The sequence below is a fragment of the Bubalus kerabau genome, chromosome 15 (genome assembly GCF_029407905.1).
Source record: "Bubalus kerabau isolate K-KA32 ecotype Philippines breed swamp buffalo chromosome 15, PCC_UOA_SB_1v2, whole genome shotgun sequence".
Lineage (NCBI taxonomy): Eukaryota > Metazoa > Chordata > Mammalia > Artiodactyla > Bovidae > Bubalus > Bubalus kerabau.
This window is the reverse complement of record NC_073638.1, coordinates 62,869,925-62,894,115: the sequence shown is the minus strand read 5'-3', so window position 1 is coordinate 62,894,115 and position 24,191 is coordinate 62,869,925. Positions and strand designations below refer to the sequence as shown.

The 24,191-nt window shown below is 34.4% G+C and overlaps 1 protein-coding gene across 5 annotated transcripts in view; it reads left to right on the top strand.

The window, feature by feature from the left end:
* Positions 1-24,191, top strand: part of IMMP1L (inner mitochondrial membrane peptidase subunit 1) — a 73,487-nt gene that overhangs the window by 29,506 nt on the left and 19,790 nt on the right. For all 5 annotated transcript variants that reach the window (XM_055549212.1, XM_055549213.1, XM_055549210.1 and 2 more), the window contains 3 exons: positions 16,522-16,655; positions 18,534-18,622; positions 22,018-22,144. In XM_055549212.1, coding sequence (XP_055405187.1) covers positions 16,551-16,655; positions 18,534-18,622; positions 22,018-22,144 — 321 coding nt within the window. In that variant the 5' untranslated portion in view covers positions 16,522-16,550. The remainder of the gene's footprint in view (positions 1-16,521; positions 16,656-18,533; positions 18,623-22,017; positions 22,145-24,191) is intronic.

Genomic DNA, 24,191 nt, shown 5'->3' with positions numbered 1-24,191 from the left:
TTTGTGTGTCTATGTCATTGTGATACTTGTATCCATAAAAGAAATTAAATAATTAAAGGATAGGAAAAAGTGGTATGGTTAAGTCATGAGCAATTTCTTTAGATTTTATCCATCTTATTAATTGATACTCACATTTCATCTTTAGTCTTAGTGCTTTTAGATATATATTATGAAGGAAAAATTATGAAAAAGCAACTTTTAAATTAATAACTTACATACTGTGTTTATATTGAAATAATATTCCAATGTGTGACAGAGTTAGACTTTGTATTTTAATTGTATCATGTCAGTTGTCTGTGGTCATACTTAATCAGCCATTAACTTTCTTGAATTAAATTAGGTATATGTTTTATATTTCAGCTATATACAGTTTACCCTGTTTCTGTAAAACCTTTTATGTTAATGGATTTTTTTTTTCTTTACCTACATTGGTGAAATGATGAGAAGACTAACGAAAAAGCAGCTTTATAGTTGTTTGTAAAATTGATCTTTTAAATTTTGCTGAAACTCTGAATACACTAAATACTTCATATCTCTATTATAGTTATTACTCTTAAATATAGCTTTAAAATTTGAATATGAATAAATGTAGCACCTTAGGCAAAAATCATGGCCCTTTCTAGATCCAGACTCTTTTAAGTTTCTGTCTATTGGACTCAATGAGGGGTAACACATGTACCTTACTAGTCTTTTAGGAAATTGCCCAAGATGTAGTTTTTCTAAAAAACCTGTGTTTATTGTACTAAAGCATTTTGTAACTATAAAACATCATTCATTTTTGGTATATGTTGGTTATCAATTTGGCTGGCCCCTTGTTTTCCCTTACTACCCTTAAGCTAGAAATATGAGAAAGAAGCCAAAATGACAGGATTTTGTTTTTCTTTACTAAGCTTTTCTATCAGATTTGATATTGGAATGTTTGTTTTTCCAAATAATCCTCTGTTTTAGTGTTTTTATTAATAGTACAATTTCAGTTAGTTTAGGAATATGTTATTGGAAATGGTCTGCTAAAGCAGTGCTGTTTAATAGAAATATAATGCAAGTCATATATATATTATTTAACCCGTTAAATTCAAAATCTTATCTTTTCAACATGTAAATTAATGCAAAATATTTTATTCTTTTTTTGTACTATCTTCACAGTCCAGTGTATATTTTATACTTACATCTCAATTAGGACTAGTCATGTCTCAAGTACTTGATAGCCTTATGTAGCTAGTGGCTACCTTGTTGAATACTGTAGCTCTACAGTATTATATATAAAAATCATAACAGAAATGTGTATTTTTTACATTCTTCATTGTTTTTCTGTACTATCCTAATAAAGGTGATCAAAGAGTATTCATGCGCTGTAAAATTGAAATCACTTACAGTTTTTTTTGTTGCTCTGGTGCGGATGATATTGGTGCATGATTCATAGACAAAATCAGAATTATGCCACCTGAGTATTTATCAGATATTATGTAGATATGCTTACAGGTATTGTGATGATAAGGAATTAATGGCCAACTTGGTGGATGTGATATGTTTCTCAACACTTGTGGGCAGATCAAATTTATCAAATAAGTCATATTTCAAGTATACTGAGGAGCTTAATTTTACAAGAATTCCATAACAAATCTTGATACTTTCTTTTTTTTTTGAATAAAGTTGAGAACTCCTCACATTCTTAGAATTTTTCTGGATAAGTATTTGTGTGAACAAATATGAATCTCTCTTTTCATGTATGTTTGCTTAAAGTTAGTATAGCTTTAAATTTCTTGGAAGAAAAAAGCCGAACATAAAAATACTGTTTTATAAATAGCTCTAGGATTCCATGCATTTTATTAATAAAGGCTCTGTATATATGCAAATATAAAGAGAGGTTATTTCACTGAGTACTTTAAAGGTATACAGTTAAGAATTCTAAAAGTCTCAATTACAGTTGATTTGTATTGGTTCAAATATTTTAAAGTGTAAAATAAGATGATTTATGTAAAATACTGCTGCTACTGTACCTACTTTATAACAAAGTAGAGACCTTATTACGTGGCGTGGACCTTCTTGTTCATGTATGGTTTAGGGAGAAAATCCTGTTTGTGAAACTTCTGAATAATTCACATTTTCTAAATTTTTAAAGAAATGAGTTAATTTTTATGCAATCTAACCATCATGTAGATATTGGCTGGTGCCTGTTGTATTCTTTTACTCACTTAAATTTTTATTGACTTCTCTTTGTGACTTATGCATTTAAAGTGTTGACATAAAATGTTAAACTATTCTTTAAACAATACTTCTAGTTTCTTGGAGATGATAAATCCATCCATTGATTTCCTAATTTTATTATGTACACAGTCAATTGTAATCCAAGATTACAGCAAACAAGATGTTAATTTCTAGCCATAATCTATGTACATTTCAATTACAGAGCATGATTGTTATAGAAGCACAGAATAAAAAGGAATAACATTTGTGCTATCCTCACAGGAGCTGTCAATAAAAGATGTAATAGGGGATTTAGGAATCTGGAAATGGCCAACTAATTTATGTGAATCTATTTTATTTCAGCTAGAAAGACCAAGCTTTTTTTCGTCTGCACTGCATATTGCAGAGCACAGGCTGTCTATAGAAAACCAGGCGGCTGCATATGGATAGTCCCTTGATATCATTCACTTGCTGTGTAATCTTATTATGCAAAGTTCTAATCTTCACCTAGAATGAATGCCTCTGGGTCAGAATATAGTCATATCAGGGTTTTTGAGGTCATGTTTTGTGATCCTTAGCTTATTCTTCTAAGTAGGGCTGGGATTTGAAGGGTATTCCCTGGACGCCAGCAGATAGACAACAGAACCTGCTGCCTTTTTGGAAGACAAGACCAACATGAGGTCCCTGGTAGGATTAAACTTGATTTGTAGCTGTAGGATTTTTTAACAGATGTATTATTGGACAGGGAATAGGGGGCCACCAGCACAGCAAAATCGAATCACAACTGGCATTCTCAGGGAGTTTGCTGCCTGCTAAAATAGCAGCTGCATGTGGATTTCACTTCTTTCAGGTGAAGCAACTTCCAGTCATTTGGAAAGGATGGGATGAAAAGGAACCTTGGTGATAATTTTGATGTCTGTAAGATTTAGTACCAGTGTAATGGGATTATCGGTAACACCTTCACTGCAGAAAAAGCCACCTGGCGCTATAACTGGCAGCAACTGAGAACTAATCCTTTCCCATCTCTTGGATGTCATTCATGAAGCTCAAAGCGATTTCTTTCCTGCTAACTGTGATTAATTTTATAAACAACAACAGCAAAAAAATCAGGTGATCAAGGCAAAGAATATGCTTTTTTATTATTTAGAATATGTTGCCTTATTATAATCTATCTGACTCATAAATTATGTAAGACATATAGACTATAAACTAAATATGAGTTGATTCATAGTGTCTTTTATGCTTTTTCCAGTTTGGTGACATAATGTATTTGCTATTGATAAAGACTTATATTTGAGATTAAATATTAATTTACATATATTGGTGTCCTTTTAGATAGAAGGCCATTATTAATAAATCCAACTGTTCATAGGTATAAGGAATGGGAGTAATTTGTCATATGTTTAACCTTTTTTTGTGACTGCTTCAATTCCTGCTGAATTAAATGTTTTTAGTGAATAGAATGTTTAATGATATCAAAATATATCAACATACTTTTGATAATTAAGGAAATTGTGGCTCAGTTTGCTGATAGAAAAAGGGCTCTTTTGAAAGCATATGATCTAAGGTAAAGGTCTTAAAATAGTTAATACTGAATGACTATTTTTTAAAATCAGAAATTCTTAGTGTTTTCCTTTAGCAGATGGGGATTTACTTGCTTTAGAATCATGTATTAGTTAATTGACTTTTTTTTAAAAGCATTTTATTTCAACCAAAAACTTTATCAAGTACTTTGTTTAGAGGTGTTATTTTACTATTCTTCTCTTACACAGTCCAGAATAAACTGAGAGAAAATGAAGTGAAATTATCCCATCAGTCACCCAAACAGTATGCAACATAACTGCCAAGACTAGAAAAGATAATTAGTGTTGTCAGTGTTATGATCCTGGAGTACTTACTTTTAAAATATTTATTCACAGCACTTGATTTTTACCTTACTGTAGTTTTTGATTTATTAGTTTTATATTTGAAAAATGGATTATAAAATCTTAATTTTAATGTTTTCAAACGTAAAGTCTTAACTAAATGTAGGTAACTAAAATGTTTTGAAATTATAACTGAAATATAGTCATCCATTTTACATAAAATATTGATATACTTATAGCCTCTGTTAACATATAGTACACTTTTCTCTGTATGAGGTCTTTGTCTAAAATCAATAATAAATTTTAATAAATTTATATAGTGATCATTGGTCAAACCTACCTAGCAAACTTATCATTCTAATGAATTTTAACTGGTTATAAGCTCTTGTATCCCAAAATGTGTTTCTTCATTTGTTTTCACATTTCAAGTGAATGAATGAGAAAGCTTAATAATATTTCTACTGACCTGCATTGTGGTAGTTTATAAAGGACTTTTATAGTCTTCTATTTGTATTTTTACTATTTGAAAAGCTGTTTATGTAAAATTATACTACACTGAAAAGACCTATTCATGAAATAAGTGAACTAAAATCTTTTTCTTATCATCATAATATAATTATTTGTATTTTAAATATACAGTATTTGACTTACGTGTAATTTCAAATTATTTTGTCAGGTAGTGTATTTCTCAGGGTAACTTTCTATGGTAGTTAATAGTATTATATAATTATTTCAAAAAAATAGCTTTCCTTTCAAAATAAAATTTATCTCAAAATTTTATTATACATTTTCACTGTTTAATTTTCTGCTTTTCAGCTGTTTACTGAGTGACATTTGAGAGTTAGTGTTTTTTACTTCCCTGTTTTAGACATTATTTTTATTTGATTAGAAATTATTATCTCCTTTGGAAAGTCCCAAATAACCTCACTTAATTAAATTCATTGTAAGCATATAGGATCTTTTCAGTAATATACATTTTTTCAAACAGGTATGGATTACTTGAATTTAATACCTTATTGATTATAAGAAAGTTGACTTGTTAAAAGCTACAACTAATACTTTATTGTACAAGTAACTCAATGATGTCAGTGAAAGTTAAGGGAGTTATTTTGGAGATAAGAAAAAGGGATGTAGGATGGGAGAAATGAAGAAAATTTTACTAATTAAGTCGTAATAAAGAACAGGATGAGAAATCTTAGGACTTCTTGATTATTTAAGAGATGATGAACGTTTTTTCTTTATTGGTAATGTGTGAGCCTTAGTATTTTCTCCAAAGGACCATATATGAACTGTAGGCTGGTACACAACAGCTAGCCTATAATAATGCTAAATGATATTTCTTCCATTTGAATGAATATCCTTCAACTATTGTTTGTACAACTTGTTGTATATTGTTATTGTAACAATATTGTAACTTATTGTACAATATTGTTATTGTAACTATTGTAACTTGTATAGTGTTCTGAAATAGATGAATAATATAGCCATTGGGGAATTATTGGTGAATGAATGGGGTGGCTTTGGTATTTAACTGTTTGGAGGCTGATACTTGATTGTATTAAAAGTGTCAACTACTTAACACTTTATAAACATAAAATGAGTTTTGATTGTGTGTGTGTGTGTGTGTGTATATGTACATAAAAGAGTGAATTTCAGAAAATAATATTGGATTTTTCAAATCATTGAAATGTTAGCATTATAAAGTTTGATGATGAAAATTTATAGAATTATCCCAAAGGTAGCAATTAGTTTAAAATTAATGAATGGTTAAATGTTTTCAAGTTTCTGAAAATGGTGAGTATGTCTTGGTGGTTTCAAATGAAGCACAGAGTCCTTTACTGGATTTTCTGGGAGCTTAAAACTACTAATTCTGTAGCCTTGTTCCCACAGATTCTTATTCATTAGCTCCATGATAGGAGCCTGGAAGTTTGGAATTCTTTTAAGTTTGGGTTTTAAATTAGGTTCTTGAATTATTTTGATGCTGCAGTCGTATTTAAAGCAGTTTTCACTGCTTTAAACCTTAAAGTGATGTCACTTATTTCCTCTTGAGAATGAGTCAAAATAAATAGATTTAAATATAATCTTCATTGATTACGGGGATAAGTGCTCCTTGAATTTGCAGTTCTAGAAAATAAAAAATACCCTCTGCACAAGTCTTACAGTAGATTTAACATTATAGATTTGAACAATTGATGAGCAGCCTTGAAGGTGATTTTGAAACGTCAGGAATTTGAGTTATTTTGATAGAGAGGCTGCTGTGTGAGAGTCAAGTATTTAGCTATTGAACAGGGTACACCACTCACCATCTATGTCTTAATGAGTCTTTGTTGTTCTCTCCTTGTCACAGTAACTTCCATTCAGTCTGAAGTGGACATATGTCTTTCAGCTACTTTATTTATATGCGTGTATGTATACACAAACATATGTATAATTATACGCTAAAAGTGTATTTTGCCTAGATATCTTTGATCTTTAGAAATCAGAGGTGTCAGGAATGTTTAAGTCTGCTGTTTTTTCTTATCCAAATGAAGATAAATGTAGCAAAACTCTTAATGTTGCAATTTGTCTTCTGCTTCACATCTACTCTCTTCTCACCTTTTTCTTAATGTCAATCCTTCTTTAAATGCTCATATATTCACTAACTGTTCTGTTTATCAAAAAAAAGTACATTAATCACTTCTTTGGTTATACTTTAAAATGAATGAATTTCTGTAAACTGATATTCCTGACACTTTACTTTTTTTTTTCTTTTTCTGAAACAGAATGCTTTCTCTTTCAAAGGAATTCAACACCTGAACAATCAGGTGGATTTTTTTTTTTTGTGCCTTTGGGTATTCTGAAATACCCAAAAAGGCTTTTTCAATACTTAGTCGTAAATCAGGATCTTAGACTTGTACTCCTATTCCCTGAAACTTCTAAGGATGGAGAAATGTCTACTTCTTTTTCATATTCTGGAGTTCATTCTGCTCCATCTTTTTAGCTACTTTGAGATATATATTTGCATATGCACTTTATTTCCCAGGGAAGAATACGGGAGTGGGTTGTCATTTCCTTCTCCAGGGGATCTTCCCAACCTAGGGACCGAACCAATGTCTCTTGCATTGCAGGCAGATTCTTTACTGACTGAGCCACCACGGAAGCCCCCTTTAGCTAGTTTTAACCAGCCCAACCTCTCTCCCATGCCTGTTTTATAGTTTCCTATAAATTTCTTTGATTTTTATTGAGAGGCATATAGTAGTGGATTTTAGAACCAACATCCTCATTTTGAATTCTGGCTCTGCTGTGTGTGAGCTATGTGATTTTGAATAGCTTGTTCACTTTTCTGTCCCTCAGATATTTAAGTTCTCATAGAGTTATTGTAAGAATTAAATGAGTTAATATATGTAGTTAGAACAGTGCTTGTTCAGAACAGAACATGTTCTTGCATGTTCTTGGCATGCAAGAACTACTATTTAAGTATTTGTGGCTATTGCTATTAGTTATTTTGGTTGGTATTTGAGGATTTTTATGTGTATTGAAAGAAGCCATTATGACCTACATCTAACATAATGTTTTCTAACTTTATGTTATAGGAAGAAGACATTTTAAGTCTATAATGCAGTTATCTGTTGAAAGTAGACAACAACTTTGCTTTCTTATACCAGCATTATGTGGAGTTTTGCTATATTTTAATCAGAAGTCTCTTAAAGGTTTTCTGAAAGAAGTATCATCATATCTTTTCCTGTATTATGTGACAAGGTCACAATTTTAAATTTTCCTTCTTTTTTTCTAGCTTTTCTAGTAATTCTCTGTTAGAGTACATAGGCTCCCCATTAAAGAAATTGATTCTCTACATCAATAAATCAGTTTTTAATTGAAGTATTGGAGAAGGCAATGGCACCCCACTCCAGTACTCTTGCCTGGAAAATCCCATGGATGGAGGAGCCTGGTAGGCTGCAGTCCATGGGGTCACAAAGAGTCAGACACGACTGAGTGACTTCACTTTAACTTTTCACTTTCATGTATTGGAGAAGGAAATGGCAACCCACTCCAGTGTTCTTGCCTAGAGAATCCCAGGGATGGCGGAGCCTGGTGGGCTGCCGTCTATGGGGTTGCGAAGAGTCGGGCACGACTGAAGCGACTTAGCAGCAGTAGCAGCAGCATAGTTAATTTACCATGTGTTAGTTTCAAGTGTATAGCAAAGTGATTCATTTATACATACGTACTTTTCTCAGATGCTTTTCCATTATAGGTTATTGTAAGATACTGAATATAGTTATCTGTGCTGTACAATAGGTTCTGGTTTACCTGTTTTATATATAGTACTGTGTATATGTCAATCCCAAACTCCTAATTTATCTAACTCAAGTTTTTTTTGTTTTTTTTTGTTTTTGAATGTAAATATGATAGGGAGTAAAAAGCAACAAATTCTATTTCTTAGGAGAGTAAAATTCTGTATGCCAAAGCTTCCCAACTTTTTTCACAGCACACATGAAATATGGTAATATTTATACATTTATACAGCACCCAGTAATAAATGACTAGCTGAGCAAAGCTGCTCAAGATAAATGCCATTGGCCATCCTGGGAGCTTATAGCAATAGTTCTCAAATTTTGCTTCAGAATCACCTGGAGAACTTGTTAAAACACAAATTGCTGAACAATACTCCCAGAATTTCTGATTACTTAAATCTTGAGTTTGGCCCAAGAATTTGCAGTTCAAACAAGTTACTTTGATGCCCCTCCTGCTGATCTGGGGACCATACTTTGATAACTACTAGTTTAGTGGGTTGGTATTTTGATGTGGTAGGTAGAATAATTGAATCCCTCACTCTGAGATATCCATGTCCTAATCGACCTAATTACGGTATGGATGTATCTGATTGTTTATAATTAGATTTAGGTTATACATTTTTGACAAGAATAGTACAATGATGATAAGATTGTCAAGAAGCTCCATATCAGTTTTTACTTTTATGTATGCAGCTAAATTGGATCACATAGTTAAGATATTTACTTGATCTCTCCATGTAAAAGTATTCTGTTCCCTTTGTAAATTATAAATTATTTACTTTGATATTTTGTACCTATCCTGTTTACCAACAGCCTTTTACTCAGTATTTTAAAAATTGAGCTACAGCTGATTTATAATGTTGTGCTTGTTCCTTGTGTACAGCAACGTGTTTCAGTTATCTATCTATCTGTTCTTATTCAGATTCTGTTCCATTATGGTGTATTATATGATACTGAATATAGTTCCCTTTGCTATACAGTAGAGCCTTGTTGTTTATCTGTTTTACATAAAGTAGTGTGTATCTTTTAGTCCGAAGCTCCTAATTTATCCTTCCCACCTTTTCCCCTTTGGTAACCATTAGTTTCTTTTCTATGTCTGTGAGTCTATTTCTATTTTGTAAATAAGTTCATCTCTATCATTTTTTTTTAAGATTCTACATATAAGTGATATCATGGTTTTGTCTTTCTCTTTCTGACTTACTTTACTTATAATATATAGGTCCATCTCTGTTGCTGCAAATGGCAATGTTTCATTCTTTTTTATGGCTGAGTAATATTCCATTGTATATATGTACCACATCTTTATCCATTCATCTGTTGATGGACACTTAGGTTGCTTCCATGTCTTGGGTATTGTAAATATTGCTGCTATGAACATTGGGCTGCATATATCTTTCTGAATTAGAGTTTACTCTGTATACATTCTCAGGAGTGGAATTGCAGTCACTCAGTCATGTCCAGCTCTTTGCGACCCCATGGACTTCAGCATGCCAGACTTCCCTGTCCTTCACCGTCTCCTGGAGCTTGCTCAAACTCATGTCTGTTGAGTTGGTGATGCCATCCAACCGTCTTGTTCTCTGTCATCCCCTTTTTCTCCTGCCTTCAATCTTTCCCAGCATCAGGGTCTTTTCCAATGAGCTGACTCTCTGCGTCAGGTGGCCAGAGTATTGCAGCTTCAGCCTCAGCATCAGTCCCTCCAGTGAATATTCAGGATTGATTTCCTTTAGTATTGACTGGTTTGATCTTGCAGTCTAAGGGACTCTCAAGAGTTTTCTCCCAACACATTTCAAAATCATTATTCCTCGGCACTCAGTCAACCATATGGTGACTCTGTTTTTAGTTTTTTAAAGAACTTACATACTATTCTCCATAGTGACTGTACCAACTTACATTCCCACCAACAGTGTAGGAGGGTCCCATTTTTCTACACCCTCTTCAGCATTTATTATTTGTAGACTTTGTAATGATGGCCGTTCTGACTGGTGTGAGGTGATACGTCATTGTAGTTTTGATTTTTATTTCTCTAATAATTAGCGATGTTGAACATACTTTCATGTACCTGTTGGCCTTCTGTATGTCTTCTTTGGAAAAATGTCTATTTAAGTCTTCTGCCCATTTTTTGATTGGGTCATTTGTTTGTTTTTATATGAGCTATATGAGCTCATTGTATATATTTTGGAAATTAATCCCTTGTAAGTAACATCATTTGCAAATATTTTCTCCCGTTCGGTAAGTTGTCTTTTTTTGTGGTTTTCTTTGCTGTGCAGTAACTTCAAGTTTAACTTGTTTAATTTTGCTTTTATTTCCATTATTCTAGGAGACAGATTAAAAAATTATTGCTGTGATTTATATCAGAGTATTCTGCCTATATTTTCTTCTAGGAGTTTTATAGTATCTGGTCTTACATTTAGATCTTTAATCCATTTTAAGTTTTTTTGTGTATGTTGTTAAAGACCATTCTAATTTCCTTCTTTTAAATGTAGTTGTCCAGTTATTTAAGAGGCTGTCTTTTCTCTATTGTATATTCTTGCCTCCTTTGTTGAAAATTAATTGACTGTAGGTTTGTGGGTTTATTTCTGGACTCTCTATTGATCCGTATGTCTGTTTTTGTGCCAGTTCCATGCTGTTTTAATTTCTGTATCTTTGTAGTATTGTCGGAAGTCTGGGGGCGTTGTGCCTCCAGCTTTGTTCTTTTTCCTCAGGATTGCTTTGGCAATTCTGGGTCTTTGTGGTTACATATAAATTTTAGGATTATTTGTTCTAGTTCTTTGAAAATGTTATGGGTAATTTGATAGGGATAACATTAAATCTATAGATTACTCTGTAGTAATACTAATTCTTCTAATCCAAGGATATCACCCAGTTATTTTAAACATCTGTTAATGGCCCTTGCCTGAATTACATTGGTGTTAAATTCATTATTCCTGCTGTATTTATTAGCTGCTATTTTTTTTTATAAAGAACTTGCCTTATCCCCAACACATACTTTAAAAAAAAAAAGTACTGACTAGATTTCATTTTTATTCTACTATATTATTTATTACTGTTACTACTTTTTAAAATAATCTCAAACTTGGCTGGTAGGAGACCCCTCAAAGTGACTCTTATGCCTTTGGGGATTCAGTGACCTTTGGTCAAAAGACATAACTAGCCTAAGAAGAATACCCAAGGAAATAGCCAGGAAAATAGATAACCCTTCCTTTCTCTCTCTGACTTCCTGCTGGGGTTCAGTCAAAGCTTGACTGAAGTGCCTTGATGTAGTTCATATAGGTCAGTTTTCCAAGTGCAGAGAGCAGTATGGAGAAAGGTAGAGAGCAAATCCAAAGTGACAAGCAAGATATCTGGCACATGTATGCACATAAAGAGTTATGGACCCTTTGAAATCACTGTGTTAACCAGAGGTTTGAAACCCCTGTCTTAATCCTTTTTGCCAATAGAGCTATTGAACCCTAGCAGTGTGTGTGATTTATTTATATCTTACATAAATTTGGGCTTCCCTGGTGGCTCAGATGGTATAGAGTCTGCCTGCAGTGCAAAGGACCCAGGTTTGATCCCTGGTCACAAGATCCCCCAGAGAAGGGAATGGCTACCCACTCCAGTATTCTTGGCCTGGGGAATCCCTTGGACAGAGGAACCTGGGGGGCTACAGCCCATGGGGTCGCAAAGAGTTGGATGTGACTGAGCTACTAACACTACATGAATGTTACTTTCTACTCTTGAGGTTTCTCTTAAATAAATTTGTGAGCTCTTAATCTCAGTTTCAATATTTCTCAACAGTGCTCTTCTTTTAAAATATAAGACCAACTAGTCTTGATCCTGAGTCCTCTATAAACAGCTCTTTTTATTTAAGAGACTAAGATCCAAAATAATTTCAGATACTTCAGCCTCCATTCTGTTGCTAGTATCTGTAAGGAAGAAATGATGTCTGTTAACTTTTTTCTTCTGATCACTGATCTATTGTATTATTTTATGAGATAGTTTCTTCTCAAACATTGTATTTGAAATTGGGCATTTACTGAGTAGTAATAAAAAAAGGCTTTATGCCTCTAATTACTTGTGAATGGAAGTTAACTACAGAACTTCTCAGAAGATCACAACCATTGTATAGTTATAGCATCTTTGTATTTTAAATGGCAACCCAGTGTTCTTGCCTGGAGAATCCCAGGGATGGGGAAGCCTGGTGGGCTGCCGTCTATGGGGTCGCAGAGTCAGACACGACTGAAGCGACTTAGCAGCAACAGCAGCAGTATGTTTTTTAGCCAAAAGCAAAATCTATTGCACAATTCAAATTATTTAAATTTTAGTAGATTTCTATTAATTTCCTCTCTAAATTTCATCTTATATCTGTATTATCAATGTCTTCTTGCTGAGTGCCTCATGTTTCCTTTTGTTTGATAATATATCCCCTCTGTAACATCGTTTTTATTTTGTTTTTAAATGTAATAACCATTTCACTACTTTTTAGGTTTTGTCTCATAGATCACAGTTTCACAGCTAAGCCTTAGGACTTACCCCTTGTAGCTTCGTTGCTAAGTTGTGCCCCTGCTTTTTCCCTAATATTATCATTGGAACAAAGTAGTATTTACACAACCTAGTTAACTTTACAAACAATATTCTGTTATTGTTACTCCTCTTAAATCCTTTTTTAATTAATTGAGCTTTAGTTGTGGTAGTGGTTTTTGTCGCTCAGTCGTGTCTAACTCTTGTGACTCCATGGACTGTGGCCTCCTCTGTCCATGGAATTTTCCAGATAAGAATACTAGAATGGGTTGCCATTTCCTTCTCTAGGGGATCTTCCCGACCCAGGAATCGAACCGAGGCCTCCTGCATTGCAGTCAGAGAGAGAGCGAGCGAGCGCTGGAAGGGGAGCGCTGGAGAAGATGGGAATGTCCCGAGGTTCGGAGGGCGGGCAGAGGCGCCTGGCGACCGGGCACCGGGTCCAGAGCAGTGGACGACCGACGGCCAGCCAGGCAGACCGGTTCAGGACCGGCTCCCCCGGAGCCATGCACCGCCACGCCGTGCAGCCTGCGAGACGCCCCAGAAGCTCCGCGCTGTGCGGTCGCGAACCCTGGGCAGTAGTGGCCGGCGCCAGAAGCGAAGGCGCGTTGGGGGCAGGGGGAGGAACCTCGGCCTCCCAAAGCCCTCAGACCCACTCTCGAGTGATGTGGCGGGGAGGTTGGGTGGAAGAGAGACGCCAGAGAGGACGCCACGGGGCGCGGGACAGGGTGGGGTGGGGTGGGCCACCCTGGTGATGGAGCGCGTGGTGGGCGGGGTGCCTGGCGGAGATGGAGGCCTGGAGGGGCCGACGGGGCAGGGGCCGGCATGGAGCCGCCTTCCCACCCGACCCCCTTTTCACTCCGCTCCCCACTTTCTCGCTCTCCTTTTCCCCGACACTGGAAAGACCGCCTGGGCGGGCCCGCTCCCGCCTCCCCGCAGCGTCCCTGAGCAGACAGAAGTCTCCCTCCTTTCCATCCTTCGCCTTGCTTTAGTTACGAAGTGTTCTTAAGTATCACTGTTTATTAACTTATTATATTCTAAAAATCCTTAGTTTTTAAAAGTCAGTTATTACTGTAAGTCAGATTCCTAAGATGGAATATTTCATGTTACTTAAAAAATTTAACGAGAACACTTTTCAATATGTTACTGATAGTTTTTTCTTTCAGTGAGTATGACATTACTCTGTCTCCTCGTTGACCAAAAATCTCAGTGTTCTTCTGATCATCATTTTGAACCTTATAACCATTTTATCATACTAAAGATGTGGAAAATATAGGAGATTTGGGTTCAATATATATTCATTAATTCAGTCAGGCCCCAAGGATTCAAAGATGAATAGTGCATAGTCACTGCCCACCGACATATAAGCAAATACAGTATGTAATAAAATATATAATAAGAGAAAGATATAAATAATATAGTGCGGTAAGTATTATAATCAGTGTATGCTGAAGGTAGGTAAGTGATACAAAGCATAGGTAACATTTGTTGGTGTGGCCCATTGAAGACTTGTTGGGGAGACGACATAATCTATGTTTAATAGGTGACTAAACACTAATAAGTAATAAAACACTGATAAATAATAGTCCTATCCTGTGGGTTCTATAATTCTATTATTGTGACTTCCCTGGAGGTCCAGTGGCTAGGACTGTGCTTTCCCTGCCTAGGGCTTGAGCTCACTCCCTGGTCAGGGAACTAAGATCCCGCAAATTGCACGGTGCATCCAAAAGGAAAAAACAAATATATTTTATTTAAACATAAGATAGGCAGAAACTTAGACATTTGGAAATGCAGCTTAATTATATAAGCCAATATGGTACATGCTAATTGCCAAGCAAATGACACAGCATTTATTAATTAACCAGCATTTATTGATCTATTTCACTGCTGCTAAGTCACTTCAGTCGTGTCCGACTCTGTGTAACCCCATAGACGGCAGCCCACCAGGCTCCGCCGTCCCTGGGATTCTCCAGCCAAGAACACTGGAGTGGGTTGCCATTTCCTTCTCCAATGCGTGAAAGTGAAGTCGCTCAGTCGTGTCCGACCCTTAGCGACCCCATGGACTGCAGCCCACCAGGCTCCTCCGTCCATGTATTTTCCAGGCAAGAGTACTGGAGTGGGGTGCCATTGCCTTCTCCGATCTATTTCACTACACAACTACATACCTGATTACAAGTAATCCTGACTCAACTCTCTGAGATAGTGATAGTAAGGCCATTTTACAGATAAGGGCACTTGAGATTTACATAGGTCAAATAACCTGAACGTCACACAGCTAAAATATGGTGGAGCCAGGGTATCTGCTTTGACAGACCAACTTTAGAGACAGTATTCTTAATCATTGAAAATGAACATTAGGAACCCAAATGAGAAGCAACAACTTGCCTATTGAGAGCATTTGGAGAAGAGTTACAAACTAGACACATGATGGGTATCATGATGGGTATATTCCAGGTGGGGATATTGGCATAAGTAAGCATTTGGTGGGCAGTTTAAGTAAACAGGAGTATGGTTGAGTAGTCAGTTTCTGTAGGAGCATCAAGGAAGATCAGGTTGGAATCTGAAGACAGGATGGAAGCTATTTGAAAAAGAATCATGAAAATGAGTAATATGTGATAGAAAACTATAGAGGTTATGAGAGCAAGGGAGAAATATGGGAGTAAGTGTAACATAATGGTTAAGTTCTTGAGTTTCTAGTTTTGTTGATGTTTAGCATGTAAGCTGACTACTCATAGGTTCCTTATCTATAAAATGATAATACTAATAATATCTGTCTCACAGAGATTAATTTGTAAAGCCTGACTTATATACTACACATTGAGCAAATGTTACATGTAATTAGTGTTGATGTGTTTTAGTAAATTTAATCTGATAATAGTGCCTAGAAGTCTAGGCCTAAGCATTAGGCCATTAGTTCAGAAATGCTTGAAACGTAGTTGTAGCAGGTAAATACAAAAGAAGGGACAAATACTAGGAATATTTTAGATGAATATCAGTATGTCAAGTATATATGGCTTTTTAAAAATACATGGTTTTTAATGGTGTTTCATAATCATGAGTTCATTGTTATAGTAGCAATTAATAACTGACAACTGAATGTAACTACAATTTACAAAGCCACTAGGACATGTTAATTGAATTTTATTCTCGAACCATTCTGTGAGATACTGTTACTTCCATTTTATTAAGGCCCATAGAGATGAATTAATTCAATGAAGATCACACAAGTTAAAGAAGTAATTGAAAACTCGCCTTTTCATACGTTTATTCTGTTTTTTTTCCTGTTTATTACCCTATTATGTTATGACAAGAACTGATGTTCTATCACTGGAAGCAGTATGAAGAACTGTTATTAATACTTGAAAGAGTTAATATCTTTTTTTAAGTATCTGCCTTAATATCAAGAAATAACCGGGGCATGAAAGGGGAGAGACAAGTTCAGAGTCTACTAGTTATCTAATTTATATTTAAACCCAGTAATATTTGAATATAATCTATTTAGTAGATCAGAATATTAAGTGGCTATGATTTGCCTTTTAAAAAAATCTTTATAGCAAAAATGAAAGTAAACTTTTGATTTTCTGCACAAATCATATTAGGCATTTACTATACTTTGGGTAATTGTAAAATATTTTACAGTAGAGTTATCTCTTAAGTGTTTTAAAATAGTATTGATCATGAAACTTTTTGAAATTTACCATCAGGCCAATGGTAGCAGAGTCTACATAGAACTATGCTTCGTGGTGTTCTGGGAAAAACCTTTCGACTTGTTGGCTATACTATTCAGTATGGCTGCATAGCTCATTGTGCTTTTGAATACGTTGGTGGTGTTCTCGTGGTAAGTGCTCACATTCAAGAAAATAATCATATAAAATATGTTATTTTTTTTAATTGAAGGAAGAGTGTTTGTTTGCATTGGCACTGATGTAAAACAGAAGAACTGTAACTTTAAATGTGGTCCTGTATTGTTTCTTTCAGGGACACAAAAGCCCCTATTAATCTAATGAAATATTAGTTTTTACCATTATTGAATATTACTTACTGTATTCTAGGATGTGTTTGATATTTTATATTTATTGACTCATTTAATCTCTTACACTCTGTGAGATACATATTATTGTTGTTTAGTGGCTAAGCTGTGTCCAACTCTTGCGACCCCATGGATTGTAGCCCACCAGGCTCCTCCATCCATGGGATTTCCCAGGCAGAAATACCAGAGTGGGTTGCCATTTCCTTGTTCAGAGGATCTTCCTGACCCAGGGACTGAGTCTGCATCTCCTGTGTTGCAAGCGAATTGTTTACCACTGAGCCGCCAGGGAAGCCCCTGAACTACTTATTAGAAATCTACTAATACTATGTACATGAGGAAGCTGAGGCTCAGAAAGCTCAAGTAACTTTCTACAGGTCCCACAATTCCAAGTAGACTTGAAATTTCAGCACATACTGCTCTGATTTTCAAAAATCCTACTTTTTAATTACTGTGAAGAGTGTCAATGTTACTAAAACAAATGATTTATTCTGCCTTGTGTCAAAATTAAAATGTTAAGGCTGTCCTTTTCCCAGTGTATTTTCTTAATATTGCATCATAAATCTATCAGCCATGAGAGTACTCACCTTTTGTCATATACATGAAATAATAAATTGGTTGATTGTTCGGTCAGTGAGTTTTGCTATTGGTGTTGCTATGTTTACAGGTTTACCCTAAAGAGATTTATAGTCATATAATCTCAAGTTGGAATAATTCTAATAACTATATTTAGGCAAATAAATATATCTAACTGAAATTCCCCTTTGATTTTTTTTTTATTAATCTATACTGGTGCTTCCAGTAGACTACAGAGATAGCAAAAAACTTTCATTGTGGTCTTTTTTTCTGCCTGAGTAGGAGGTTTTGAGTAAAAAGTTTTATTTACATACAACTGAATTGAGTAAAGACTGTTGTATTTATATTTTTTAGATTATAATGATAATATACTACAGTTTTGAGGTATAAGTTCAGTTCAGTCACTCAGTCTTGGTAACACAGGGACTGCAGCACGCCAGGCTTCCCTGTCCATCACCAACTCCCTGTGCATATGTACCTCATACCTGTTTTGAGGTATATATGAAGATTATTGTTTTAAGACACACTAATATGAAAGTTTTTAAAGTGCAGCTCATTATGCCAGTATTTTTCAGTAGAAAATGTAAGTTGCAGCCCCCTAGAAAGAATAAACTATTCTCTTGAAGAGAATGAAAGACACCAGTTAGTTGAAAATAGTATGATACCACTTGCTAAATTACTGTCATGGGCTTCTGGATGATATTTGGCCATAGCAAGAAGAAAAAAATCATTAATTGTTCATTCAATAAGTGTGTGTTGAGTATCAAGTGTATGCTAAGCACTGTTCTTGGTCTTGATTAGCAATTGGGAACTTGAGACAAAGTCACTGCCCTCAAAGCACTTAAATTTTACAAGATGGCCAAAATTTGGAACCAGAGGTAATGTTATTCATCTTTTATAATATAATATTAATAGACCATTTAAAATATATTTTGCCTGTGTTTCCAGATTTGCTGGCTTCTCTGTAGAGTTGAACTTCTCTTGGTGCTACCAGCTTATTATAAATCATTCTCCAAGTTTAAAGAACATTTGCTTGATTTTCTTTTAAGCCTGATCAGATATTTATATTTTAAAAGGTTTTCAAGTTAAATTTAAAAATTACCTCTCTTTCAGTGTTCTGGACCATCAATGGAGCCTACAATTCAAAATTCAGATATTGTCTTTGCAGAAAATCTTAGTCGACATTTTTATGGTATCCAAAGGTAAATTTCTGTCACAAATATATTAAATTCATGGTGAAAACACACATATATATTGTGTCTTTTCTGCAGTTTCTTAACATTAGCTTTAAAAACTCTTCTGTAAATAACCAAATTAATGACCAACTGGATGAAATTTTTACTCAAATTTTTTCTCTCACTGTGAGAAATTTTAATAGTCTCTCTAAACATGCATTCTCTTAGATCGTTTGAGGAACTAGAGACTTAGGAGCCAGTTACATATTCAAATCTTAGTGATTTGATTTTTTAATTTTCAATATAATCCTGCATTTCTATTGGCGACTGTCTTAATCTCTGTAGTCTGTGATGAGCAGTTGATGACTTTTAGACTATATAGCACTGTATATAGCTGGGAGCCAGGAATCCTATCTATTATGAGTTTTCTGATTAATTATGTTAAGTTACAAAATTCCTTGGCAAATATTATTTGCCAGTAAATCTTTTAAAATCCTGTTCTAAATGGTGTTTCCAATCCTTAAGATATTATTTAGTCTACTTAACTCCTAGAGTGTTATTCCTTCTGAATTGATGTTATTTAATATAATTTCTAAAGGGAACCTCTTTGAGTCCTTAAATTTTGGAGTCCATTAGTTTTTCATAACTCTTAAAAAATCAATCTGTATTACATTTCATCTTGAGAAAATATAAATTTTACTCACTTGAGCTGTTATTTATCTTATGGCATAAGTATTGACCTTTTCTATAGTGTATTCCACATTACTGGAAAATCACCAAGAACAGTGTAAAACTGTTCTTTGCATTTACTGATCTTCCACCATCTTAGATTCTGTAGATAGAAACTCTCTCTTCCTCAAGCATTATGGTCTAGCTTGGGCCTTAGGTAATTCTTCAGATCTTTTATCCCGAACAACTTCAGGGTGCCTAATTGATAGATATGGGGGTAATAAAATAAAGTTTATATAACAGGTTATATTCTAGCTTCCTTTTCTTTTTACCTTATATCAAAATAACTTATTACAGTCTTTGGATTAACTGGAGACCTAGGTTGACTACAACGTGAAGACAAGTGTCTGTTTTCCATGCTAATCACATAATTCAGTCTTTAAGCATCCTTAACAAGAAGCTGGATTCATTGGCTAAATAGTTTCTGAATGAATACTTCAATATTGTCTGTTTTGGAGGGGATACTCTTTGGAGTCAGATGGATAATATAAATAACTATATTTAGTAAATAAGATTTTTTTCAAAGTTTCATTTTGTATTCTGTTCATTCAGGGAACCCATTAGCTGGAAAGACAGCTCAAAATTTGGCATTTATGTGAGACATAACAAAGTAACTTTTACAACCAAGGTAGTCAGTTGGTAACTCTACTTTAAAAATATTACTATACTGAATATTTTTTTCATTAATCTGCAGCACAGAACTCTGAGATTTCAGGGGAATCTCTGACACCTGACAAGAGATACTCTTGCTAGCTGCTTGTTTCTAAAGACAGAATAGCCATCCATTTAGGGAAGATAAAAGTCTGCATATCTGGTATCTAAAACACATGGATTTTTCAGTCCAGTGGACAGAACTCTCATGCTTGAGACAGTCATCCCTTATTACTACCGTACTCTTTGAACAGTCAATGAGCACCTCATTTATAAGATGTGCTCTACCCTATAGAGAATGTTAGGTTGAGTAAGAGGTTGATCCTTCATCTCAAAAGCTTATAATCTATTAGAATAATACGGATGATTATAAATGATATAGGAAAATTTGAATCTTAGTTCTTTTTAAGTTTATTTTAAAATGCTATTTGAAAGAGTTGAGAGTTCTAGGTAATCTTTTTTGATCTAAGTTCTGTGCCTATAATATCTGGTTAGACCACTGGAAGTTCAGTCTACAGTAATAATGCTTTCTATAAAAAAACTGACTAAATTATGAATTTTTATGTTGCCATTCAAATGCAGTTTGTTTTGAGGGTCATATTGATTTTTTTGTTAACAAACTTAAGCTGAATAAGACTCCCACAGAGAACATTTCTTTCCCCAAATCTAGCCATAATCAACTTTCTAGTATGTTACATATGTTACAATATTTGCAAATGTCTTCATCTGAACAGTCCTGCTGCCATAGTTCCAGTTGGTTGAAAAGAGATGCTTTATCCCGTTTTCAAACAAGTGTAAGCCTTATATTGCACTCCAAATTATAGAGTTTAGTGTTTTAATAGCATTCAGCTCTTATTAAGAATAGCCTGAAGAAATGACTATTCTGAATACTGTTGTAATTTCTGTAAAATTTCTGATAAAGATGCTATCTTTACTTTCCTTACATACATATCTTTTCCTTTTTGATTAGTTGTTAAGAAAAATTTTGTCATACTTTTCAAACTAAACCTTATTTTATTAGTTAATGATTGGCAGATGATAAACATAATTTCCTTTTTAACTTGACTACCAAAAAGCTTCAGACTCATTATAATACTTACATATAGAAATAACTAGGTTTCTAATTTAACCATCATCATTTATTTTTATGACTTTTGATTTTGATATATGTATCTTTTATCATAAGCAGCATCAAATTATTTTAAGAACTTGGTACAGACAATAAGTAAATATATTAAATCCTTTCAAGTGTGAGCAACAGAATTCATTTCATGCTCATTTCATGCAGAAAGAGTGTTGTATTCTTTTTGGTTGGGACATTAGTCCTATATTTTTGTCTCCTTCCTTTCCAATTTTAAATATCTTACTTAATCTTCTAATACATGCAAATTGTTACTTATTCCATGAATCATCTCTTCCATATGTAACCCTGTCCATATTGGTTTTATATGTATGATATGCCAGTTTATTTTTTGTATCTTATGTTTGGACAGCTTTTAGTATTTTTTCTGGCTAAGTCTTCTGAAAATTTTTCTTTAAATATAAGTCCTTTTGACTGTACTGTGAACTGTCTAGGTTTATATAATTTACATGCTGCGATTTCTCAGTTCTTTAAGCTCTAGAGAAACATAGATGATGTCTCTACCTTTATATATGCTGTAGAGTCAGTCAGTGTTACAGGCAGGGCAGTAAAATTTGCTTGGTTAGTCTGGTGATATTTACATGAATTGCTTTTTTATAGTTTTGGGTTCTAAAAATTTAGACACAGAAGTAACAGACTAAGTACAGTGCAAGAAGGTAATTCTCATGGAATTGTCAAAAATTTTAGAATCTTCTAATAGTTTTTCCATCACTCTCATTTTTGGATTCTGACCCATAAAGTTAGTCTCGAGGTTCTCAAAGCTGGTAAATGTATGGGAGGGTTAGTATGTGAGAGGATAAAGGGTGTGGCTTTAAGTTGCTTTATAAAAGTATTGTAGCAGTGCCATGCATGTGTTTATATTTAATAATAACACTGACTTTCTTTGACTTTTTCCCCTCAGAGGTGACATTGTGGTTGCAAAAAGCCCGAGTGATCCAAAATCAAATATTTGTAAAAGAGTAATTGGTTTGGAAGGAGACAAAATTCTCACCAGTAGTCCAGCAGGTTTCTTTAAAAGCCATAGTTATGTAAGTAACATTTCAATTATGTTATTCATTGGTATCACAGTTGATTAATGTTAACTGAACACACTGACAAATGAAAATAACTTATTCATGTTTGAATATAAGTTAAAATGATGTATTCAGTAGGATAAGAATATCTAAGTGTATGTTTGTATCACAAACAACATGACTGTTATAATTTATATATTTTATTTCCTTTTAAAGCCCCATACAAACATCTCAGTATTAGTTGTTGAAGGCAGGATTCACCAGCGGTGTCAAAATATTGGGCAAAGGTTTGAGGGAAAATAGTAGATTTGCATAGTCTCAAAGTATCTCTCCCAGGGTATTTTTCCGAAGGGAGAAATAGTAACTTTATGGAGGAGAAACCTGGCAGACACTACCTTAACTGAGTGCTCAAGGTTAGCTTCACCAGTCATATGACATGCCAATATAATGTAGCCCCTGAGTTGAAGCACTGAGAAGGGCACATCACTTTTGTGGTATTCATGTAACAAGAAGTTATAGCCTCAGTCTAATCATGAGAAAACAACAGACAAACCATAACTGAGGGTCAGCCTGCAACATAACTGACCAATACTCTTAAAAAATGTCAAAGTCTTTAAAAAAGGAAAGTCAGGGATCATCATAGATTGGAGGAGACGAAGGAGACGTGACAACTAAATGCAATCTGGAATTCTGGCTTAGTTTTTCCACTGGCTTGATAATGAAAAATTTGGTAAAATCAAATGTAGTCTTATATAGTTTTTTTTTAATCCTATTTAAATGTTCAGAATAGATATTTTGTATACTTTTGGTGTAGTCAACTTACCAACCCAGTTAGGAAAAAAGAGCAGATGCAGTAGAATGGAAGAGTGAAGAGCATGTAATGTGTCAGACCCCTTCACCAATCACATGACTGCCGAGACAACGTGTAGCTGGGGTGGGGCGGGGCAAGGAGGGCCTTCTGTTTACTCAGCATATGCTGTTCTTACTTTAACTATAAATTTATTTTCCACTTTTGTTTAAATGTTCTGTGTCACTATCAGTTTATTAATAGAACTGTTATATCTATTAAGTAACTTTATCTTCATCCTTAATGTAAACATATAATTAGGAGTTGAATTGTCTTCATCATTGTAAATTTATTTTTACCTGTAATAGCCTCTGTTGCCCTATTAAGTAAGTTTGATCAATAGACTATTAAATAATCAATCTATTATTTATTTACTTTCCTTAATAGACTGTGGTTCAGCTGTGCAAATGTTTATTACACTTTTGATGTTTATTACTACAGTGCTAAACATCCTAGGAATCAATAGCTGATGGTGATCCTAATGTTAAAGTTGAGAATGTAGTATCAGGTAAAGCATCAGTATTTTTCTGTGGTCTTCATTATGGATACTTATCCTTTTGTTTTTCAAATATGTTAGTTATTTATATAATTATTTCACCATCACATGACTGTTATCATTTCATGAAGCAGTCTAGTCAGGCCAGAATTCAGTTCAGTCGCTCAGTCCCATCCAACTCTTTGCAACGCCATGGACTGCAGCATGCCAGGCTTCCTTGTCCATCACCAACTCCCGAAGCTTGCTCAAACTCGTGTCCATCGAGTCAGTGATGCCATCCAACCGTCTTATCCTCTGTCATCCCCTTCTCCTCCTGCCTTCAATCTTTCCCAGCATCTGAGGCCAGAATTATCAACAGACAGATGATAAAACATATAAATGATAACAAAACATATAAATTTCTGGGTACTTGTGTGCAATTGTACTTTGTACAGTGTGCACACTGCTGTTGTTGTTTTCTTCTGAAATTATTAGAAGAGGAATGTTAGGATGAAAGGATTTAGATAAAATCTCTGCTTACTAATCAGAAAAAATAACCAGGGGACTATAAGATGTATTTTTTTATATATGTATAAATATTCTTTTCAAGGAAAACATCCTTTGGATTTTTATGTTTGATGAGAGGATAAGTTAGGGGCCACTGCTGTTTTGTTCCAGATGTATTCCATTCACTTTGGTATGCATGTTATAAACGTACAAACAATTGTGATAATTTTGGT